Source organism: Myotis davidii, unplaced genomic scaffold (genome assembly GCF_000327345.1).
Source record: "Myotis davidii unplaced genomic scaffold, ASM32734v1 scaffold358, whole genome shotgun sequence".
NCBI lineage: Eukaryota > Metazoa > Chordata > Mammalia > Chiroptera > Vespertilionidae > Myotis > Myotis davidii.
This window is the reverse complement of record NW_006290768.1, coordinates 553,353-562,210: the sequence shown is the minus strand read 5'-3', so window position 1 is coordinate 562,210 and position 8,858 is coordinate 553,353. Positions and strand designations below refer to the sequence as shown.

Below are 8,858 nucleotides of genomic sequence, written 5' to 3'. Positions count from 1 at the left end.
CCCCCGCCTGGCAGGGAAGGCGGCTTGAGGCGCCGGCGCGTAGGCTTGAGAGAGGGTCGTGAGGGGTCGCTAGGGCGTGGCGGCGGGAGGGACCCCCTTGGCGCGGGGGCGCGCGGGGAGATGACGGGGCCGGGGGTACCTTGGCCTGCCGCTGGGCGCTCATCGCTGGGCACCCAGTCCCGGGACGAGATGGGGCACGCCTTCCGGAGGGTCTTTGGGGCCACCGGATCCCGGCGGCAGGGAGGACTGAGTTGTGCACGTGGGGGCCTGGTGTGGTACTTTATTCCCCAAATACTGAGCGCTCGGTGCCGGACGGTGTTGCGGAAGCAGGGGCTGCCGCACGAACTAGTGAGAGAAGGACAGGACAGAAGGGTCGGCGGGCCCGTAGTCAGGAGCAACGGGGAAGCAGCGCTTTCGGGCCCTGATGCCTGGGCCGAAGGCAGCCACGTAAAGAGAAACCCGGGCAGCGGGACCGTCATGTGCCAAGGCCCTGAGGTCGGAAGGGAGCAGGTGAGGGTGGGGACGAGGTGGGGAAGCAGATCCCGTAGGGCAGTGGTTCTCAACCTTCTGGCCCTTTAAATACAGTTCCTCATATTGTGGTGACCCCCAACCATAAAATTATTTTCGTTGCTACTTCACAACCGTAATTTTGCTACTGTTATGAATCGTCATGTAAATATCTGATACGCTATATGTGTTTTCCGGTGGTCGCGACCCACAGGTTGAGAACCGCTGCCGTAGGGCCTTGTGAACCTTGCTGGGGGGTTTGGCTCCTATTCCGGGTTCAGCGGGGCGTCGTGGGAGGTTGTCAGCGTTGGAGCCACGTGACCCCGCCCTGCGATTTGAGAAGCTGGCGGGGGTGGTGGGGGGGGAGAAGATGGAATGGTGGCTGGAGGGAAGGAGGGAGACCAGCCGGGAGGCAAGCCGCTGGAAGGAACCTGTCAGGCTCGGGTTGTCTGTGGGGTTTGAGGCAGCAGGACGCGGGGCTGGATGAAGAAGGCTGAGGGAGAGCGGGTCTGGGGGCGCCGCTCTGCAGGCAGAGGTTTCAGCGGTTCTCAACCTGTGGGTCGCAAACAATGAAAATACATCCTGCGCATTAGATATTTACTTGACGATTCATAACAGTAGCAACATTACGGTGATGAAGTCGCAACGAAAATAATTGTATGGTTGGGGGTCACCACAACATGAGGAGCTGTATTTAAGGGTCGTGGCATTAGGAAGGTTGAGAACCACTGGGATGGGGTGAGGGTTTAGAGAGGGCAGGGTGACGTCAGTGTCCTGGCTTTGCAGCCCCACCTACTCCAAGAATCTGTTGTTGCCACATCCCCCCCCCCCCTTCCTACACATCCCCACCCAGGCCTCCCATCTCTTAGGTTCCTTGGGGGGGGGGGTTGCCACACCCGTCCCTCCTGCTGCAATGCTCTTCCCTTGCTTCAGGCCTCCAGGCAGCTGCTCTGGCAGGCCCTCTGCTGGGCAGGAGGGAACCGGTGATAATTCAGTTCAGGTGGGAGAAGGACAGGAGCTGTCCACCCTGGCCGAGGAGCTGGGACTCAGGGAAGACTCACAGGGTAGGGACACTCGAGAGCAGTCTAAACTGGCCCTGTGCTGGGGACCCCAACTTGAGCGAGACCCTGACCCTATTTGGGGGAGCTCGCAGCCTGAAGCACTCCCATTTTGGGGTGCACGTGTGCAATGACAGAAGTGGCACAAGGCGCTGTGGGAGCCCCGAGGGGGCAGAGGGTCCGTCTGGAGTGAGGTGGCCGAGAAAAAGGAGGGTTTCGTTCAGCAAACACTTCCCAAGGCCACGCCCTGTGCTGGGCCCTGCCTTGCCCTCTGAGGGGTCCCTGTCTGAGACACGGCCCGATGGTCCCGGCATGACAAGGGCAGCAGGAGGCGGGGAGGCCCGGGCTCTGCCCTGTGTACCTTACCCGGTGCGCCCGGAGGCCGGCATTCTGGAGTCCTGGTTAGCCGAAGGCTCCGCAGTCTGCCTGCCTGGCTGGGACCCTGGCTTCCCCTCTGAGCTACCTGTGCCGCCTTGGGCAGGTAGCGTCCCCTCTCTGGGCCTGGCTCCCAGTAATTGTATGTGTTGGAGGGTAACGACAGCACCTCCCTCCGAAGTTTTTGTGACAATTCCACGAGTGCCCTCCTTCCTTCTTTTAGAAGCTGTTTATTGAGTGTGTCCTCTGTCCCAGGCGCTTGGCAGGGTGCATGAGACACAGCAGGAAACAAAAGATCTAGTCCCTGCTCTCAGAACTCCCGTTCTCCCTGTGGGGACAGGCAGGAAGTGAGACCGATAAGCCGTGGTTCTCAGACTTGAGTGCCGAGGGCCGGATTCAGTGGATCCGGGCAGCGGCCCGACCGTTAGCATTGCAACCAGTTCCCACCCAGGCCTCAGGCTGCTAATCCAGGGGCCGCACTTGGAGAACTCGGAGAACTGATACAGGGCACCAGACAGTCACAAGTGGCAGCAAGAAAAATAAAGCGGGGAAAGGGGTTGGAGGTGTCGGGATGGGGCGGCGGGGCTGCACTTTTAAACAGGCCTCACTGAGACTGACATTTGAACAAAGACCGGAAGGAGGGCAGGGAGGACGCCATAGCGCCATCTGGGGGAGAACATTTGGCCGGGCAGCGGGAGCAGCCTGTGCAAAGGTCCTGAGGCAGGGACTAAGCCTGGCGTGCTTCAGGAGCAGAGAGGAGGCAAGTGGCTGGAGCCGAGTGAGGGGGGGGGAGTGGGAGGTGGTGTCTGAAAGGAAACTAGGCAATTGTGCAGGGGGCCCCCGATTGGTCTTGGGGGCCATGATGAGGACTTTAACTCAGCATGAGACGGGCCCCAGGGGTGGGCTCTGAGCAGAGGAGTGGGCTGATCTGACATATTTGTACAGGATCCTGCTGACTGCTGTGTGGAGAATACACTGAGTGGGGCAGGGTGGAATGAGGGAGCCCTGGAAAGGCTCTTTACTCATTCAACAGGTATTTCTTTTTACTTTTTTAAAAATATTTTATTGATTTTTTTACAGAGAGGAAGGGAGAGGGATAGAGAGTTAGAAATATCGATGAGAGAAACATCAATCACCTGCCTCCTGCACACTCCCTACTGGGGATGTGCCCACAACCAAGGTACATGCCCTTGACCGGAATCGAACCTGGGACCTCTCAGTCCGCAGGGCAATGCTCTATCCACTGAGCCAAACTGGTTAGGGCTCAACAGGTATTTCTCGAGGATCCTCTCTGTGTCCGACACTAGTAGACTCCTGCCGTATTTCAGTAAACAAACGGACGGGTCCTGGCCCTCACAGCTCATCTTCCAGCAGGGGGAGACAGACCAACAGCAATGTGCAAAATAAAGAAGCCAGCAACAGTCTTAGGGAACAGAGGGGCCAGGCTGGTAGCTGGGGGCTGAGAAGCTGTGGGACTTAGGTCTCTTAGGAGGCAGAGCTGACGGGATTTGCAGAGAGAGTGAACATGTGGTCTGAGGGGAAGAGAGAAGTCGAGGTGACCCCCACAGTAGTTGGCCTGATGGGAGCTGTCATTTGTTGAATGGGGGAGACAGTCCATGAGGTGCAAGGAGCAGGTTTGGGGCGAGATCGGGGGCTAGCTTTGGAGTCTGAGGTGCCCGGAGAGACGTCCCCAAAGTGGGCAGCTGGACCGGTCAGCCTGGAGCCCAAGGAGCGGTCGGGGCCAGAGACACAAAGGCAGGAGTGATCGGCATGGGGATGGCATTTAAAGCCACGAGGTTGGCCCTGGCTGGTGTGGCACGGTGGTTGGAGCATCCTCCCGTGCACCAAAAGGCTGTGGGTTCAATTCCCATCGGGGCACGTACCCAGGTTGCGGGTTCGATCCCTGGTTGGGGTGCATAGAAGAGGCAACCGATGGATGTTTCTCTTTTACATCGAAGCTTCTCTTTCTCCCTCTCCCTTTCTCGATCTCTAAAAGCCAGGGCAATGCTCTCACACGCACACGCACACGCACACGCACATGCGCACACACACACACACGCACACACACACACACACACGCACGCACGCACGCACGCACATGCACACACTGCCGTGCAATTAGGTGAAGTGCAGTGAGAACACCGAGGGAGTGTGGGTCACAGAGAAACCAGCACCTGACCCAGAGCGGGCACTCCACGTTCTGTTACCTCCGCGGGCGCTGCTCCGGAGCTGCTACCGAAGGGCCGAGAAGGGAGTAGAGTTTGCCAGGCTCCCGTCTGGTGCCAGGGCAGCTGAGGGAACACACGGGGGCCTCCTTCCTCTGACGCTGCCTTGCCTGAGCGTGCATTTAGGATGGTGCCTGGGATAGGGACCTCGATTTTGCTGCTAGTGACACCTTCCCTCCCGTCACACTCCGCTGGCCACAGCCCCTGGACCCAGGGCAGCCCCCTTGTGCCTGTCTCTGCCAGGCCAGGCCAGGCCTCTCCTCCGGGCTCCTGTAAGCCCCTCAGCTTCCCGTGTCCCGCACTTTCTTAAACAACTTTTTTTTTTGATATATTTTATTGATTTTTTACAGAGAAGAAGGGAGAGGGATAGAGAGTTAGAAACATCAATGAGAGAGAAACATCGATCAGCTGCCTCCTGCACACCCCCTACTGGGAATGTGCCCGCAACCAAGGTACATGCCCTTGACCGGAATCGAACCCGGGACCCCTCAGTCCTCAGGCCGATGCTCTATCCACTGAGCCGAACCGGTTCAGCTTAAACAACTTTTTGAGTCCAAAAGGTAACACTCTAAGTCCACCCTTCTGTACCTAGCTTCCGCTCCCTAACAATGCGTCTTTGAGAGCCCTCCAGGTCAGCACACAGAGCGCTTCCTCATTCCTTTATCCAGCTGCATAATATTCCACGGGGCGGAATTAATGGGATTTATTCAAACAGTCCCCCAGGGGAGAACATTTAGGTGGTTTCCAGTCTTTTGAGATGGCAAACAATGCTGCCGGAAATAACCTCATAAATGCAGTTTTTCATCGTGTGATAGTATATCTGCAGCATAAACCCCTGGATGTGGGATTATGGCCGCCCCCCCTTTTATGTTTTTAATTGAGGTCTGATTTACATAAAGTGGCATGCACGGTCTCGAGCGTACAGTTGGATGTACAGTATGTTGCTATCACCCCAGAAAATTCCCCCATGCCCCTCCCCAGTCAGTCTCTCCCACCAGAAGCAGCCGCTAGCCTGGTCTCTAACATCAGAGGTCAGTCAATTCTAGAACCCTGTGTAATGCCGTCATACAGTATATACTCAGTTTTTAAAAATTGATGTGGAGTGTCGGCCTGTGCACTAAAAGGTCGCAGGCTCGATATCTGGTCCAGACACGTACCTGGGTTGGGGTTTGCTCCCCACCCCAATCAGGGAGCGTGCGGAAGGCACCAGTCGATGTGTCTCTCTCGCATCAATGTTTCTCTCTCCCTCCCTCCTTTCTCTGAAGAGCAATGGAAAAAATATCCTCAGGTGAAGATTAACAAAAAAGGAAAGAAAATTGAGGTGAAATTAACTATCTTAAAGCGCACAGCCAGTGGCATTTAGGCCATTCACAGCCTTGTGCAGCCACCACCTCTCTAGTTCTAGAACATTCCCATTATCCCAGAATGGAAGAACATTCCCCTTCCCATTTGCAGTCACTCCCACCTTCCCCATGTGCACTCATGTGTCTGGCTTCTCTTACACGTTTGAGATACGTCCATCCTGTGTGTATATCAGTAGCTGCCTCTTTATACACACACACACACACACACACACACACACATATTTTATTGGTTTCTCCACAGAGAGGAAGCGAGAGGGACAGAGAGCCAGAAACATCGATGAGAGAGTAACATCGATCAGCTGCCTCCCGCACACCCCCCACTGGTGACGTGCCCACAACCAAGGCCCATGCCCCTGACCAGAATCGAACCTGGGACCCTCCAGTCCTCTGGCCGACGCTCCATCCACTGAGCCAAACCGGTCAGGGCAGCTGCCTCCTTTTTAATGCTGAGAGATAATTCCATTGTGGGCCGACATTTGCTGTAACACACCCCGGTCCAGAATTTTTTGTGATGTCATGGTCTAGGCCAGTGGTTCTCAACCTTCTGGCCCTTTAAATACAGTTCCTCATGTTGTGACCCAACCATAACATTATTTTCGTTGCTACTTCATAACTGTAATGTTGCTACTGTTATGAATCGTCATGTAAATATCTGATATGCAGGATGGTCTTAGGCGACCCCTGTGAAAGGGTCCTTCGGCCGCCAAAGGGGTGGCAACCTGCAGGTTGAGAACCGCTGGTCTAGGCTAAACTCTGTAACAAAGAGGTTCCAAGCACAGTGGCCAGACAGGATACCAATCTGTGTAGCCACGCAACTATCCAAAGGCAGGCAGGTGTGCTCCAGAGGCTGTGAGGGCACAGGTTCCTTCCGTCTTGTCGCTCTGTGTGCCCTGCAAGGTTGCCCTTGTCCTGGTGGTCAAGGTTGGCTCATGGCCACCACATTCACGCTCCGGCCGCCTGGAAGGGGGAAGACAGAGGATGAAGGGCAGGCTTCCTCTTCGGGCTGTCCTGAACGTCGCACTCCTTACAGTCACCCTAAGTCCGTGAGCTAGAACTTGATCCTGTGACCTCCATCTAGCAGTGCATCCTGGGAAATGTAGTCTTGAGCTTGTCGGCTTCTGGTGCCTCCAAGGCGAAGGATGTGTTGCCAAAGAAAGGACCAAAGGGAGACTGGATCTGGGGGGTAGTTATGGGATCCGGAGGTGCTCCCTTGAAGCTGGGACAGCTGATTTGTCCCGAACCCCCTCCTCCCTCCCGTCTGGGGCTGGGATCTGCTGTAGGTTTCTGTAATCCTCTGTCTCAGCCACAGGAGACACGTACTGTTTTATAATTCCTCATTTCTTTCTCCCCCCCACCCCCCATCCCCTTCCTTCCCTTTTTCCTTTCATATTAATCCTCACTCAAGGATATTTTCCCATTGATTTTTAGAGACAGTGAAAGAGAGGGAGAGAGAGAAGCATTTATGTGAGAAAGACACATTGATTGGTTGCCACTCGCACGTGCCCCGGCTGGGGCTGGGGATCGAAGCTGCAGCTCAGGTACGTGTCCTTGACTGGGAATGGGTCCTGTGACCCCTCTGTGCACGGCCAGCACTATCCACTGAGGCACACCGGCTAGGGCTACAACTTTTTCTTTTTTAATAATTTCAAACGTATAGGAAGGTATACGACAAAGAACACTTGTTCACCCTTCACCCAGTGTCACCTGTTTTCACATTCTACCCTGTTTGTGTTATGATTTGCATGCACACTTTAAAAAAACACTTTCAGAGTAGCTTGTACACATCACGGCCATTTACCCCTGAATACCTGAGTGTGTGTTTCCTTAGACTGTTCTCTTCCTGAGCCACAGTGAAGTTACCAAATCGAATAGGCTTAACCTGAGTGCAGTCTTCAGTCTACCAGAGGATGTGTACCTTTATGTCAATATATCTTGTCAAGCCCTGGCCGGTTTGGCTCAGTGGGTAGAGCGTCAGCCTGTGGACCAAAGTGTCGCAGGTTTGATTCCAGTCAAGGGCACATACCTCTGTTGCAGGCTCCTCCCCACAGCCTCCCACGGGGGTGCGTACAGGGGGCAACCAATTGATGTTTCTCTCACATCAGTATTTCTCTCTGTCTCTCCCTCTCCCTTCCACTCTCTCTAAAAATCAATGGAAAAATATCCTCGGGTGAGGATTTAATAAATATATATATATTGTTAAAATAATGATTTCTGATAGGTTACAATTAAGAAGACCACACTGAGTGGCCAGGTTATTATGACCACCCCATCAGTACTGCATTGACACTTCCAAAAATACTGAATATTGAAAACTTCCTAAGCAGATACTCTCAAGGTTTTATTATTATTATTATTTGCATAACTAATTCACTTCATTGTACTGATGGGACGGTCGTAATAATCTGGCCACTCAGTGTAGAAACATACGTAAGTTATGATGGTGCGTGCATATTACATATGGGAGCAGCGGGAGTGAAAGCAGAGGTGGCGGTACCTTGCGGCCTGGGGAGGTGGGGAACGGTGTCCATTCAAAACAAACAGGGCTTTTGCTTTTGTGTTTAACGGGACGGGAGCCTGTGAAGTGTGTTCGGCTGGGACGGGACCTGGTCAGATTGGTGTTTCAGCCACTCGCGGGCGCCCAGCGCAGTGACTGGCCCAGAGGAGGCACCTCCCAGCCGCTTGGTGAACGGAGGCCGGGCCCGTGGGTGACGCTGGGTGATGGGTAGGCGAGGGTCTCGGGGCAGCTGGTAGGAATGAGAGGGGAGAGCTGAGGACCAAGGCTGTGCCAGAGAGGGGGCAGGGCGTGCGGGGCCGTGACATCCGGTCTGCAGGGGCAGGTGAACGGGTGAAAGGATGTGGAGGGCTCGGGGTGCGAGGAAAGGGTTAGACGGGTGGGAGTGGGCGTAGTTACACTGATGGTGACAGCGTCGGGGATGCACCAGCTCCTGTGAGCCCGCAGAGCTCTGAGGCTCAGCCGTGGGGGCGCGGGAGCCGTGGGGGGGACAGGAGCCCTCACCCAGCCCCCACTGGTCCTAAGTGCTGCAGCTCTCCTTGAGCTTCTTATGCCAACTTGGGCAGCCTGTGGGCTGTGATGTACTTTTAAAGTCGGCTTTACTATTTTCTGAAGCTTCCATAATGCAGCTCATGCTTCCTTGCTTTTGCTTGTGTTTTGGTCTCTGGGGCCGGGCCCCCAGGGGCTTCAGAAATGCCTGCCAACAGAAGCTCGTATTTTCAGTTGGCTGCCAGGCCCTCCTTCGGGAAACAGGGCCCCACTTCCTCCTGGGACTTCTGAGCCAGCATCCCAGGCCTCAGGTGCCTCCCTCCACACA

The 8,858-nt window shown here is 55.1% G+C and overlaps 1 protein-coding gene across 1 annotated transcript in view; it reads left to right on the top strand.

Annotated features, from left to right (window-relative positions):
- Positions 1-189: 189 nt before the first annotated feature.
- The window catches only part of POLD1 (polymerase (DNA directed), delta 1, catalytic subunit), a 31,185-nt gene continuing 22,516 nt past the window's right edge, over positions 190-8,858 (top strand). The window contains exons 1-2 of the mRNA XM_015563999.1: positions 190-348; positions 2,281-2,363. Coding sequence (XP_015419485.1) covers positions 190-348; positions 2,281-2,363 — 242 coding nt within the window. The remainder of the gene's footprint in view (positions 349-2,280; positions 2,364-8,858) is intronic.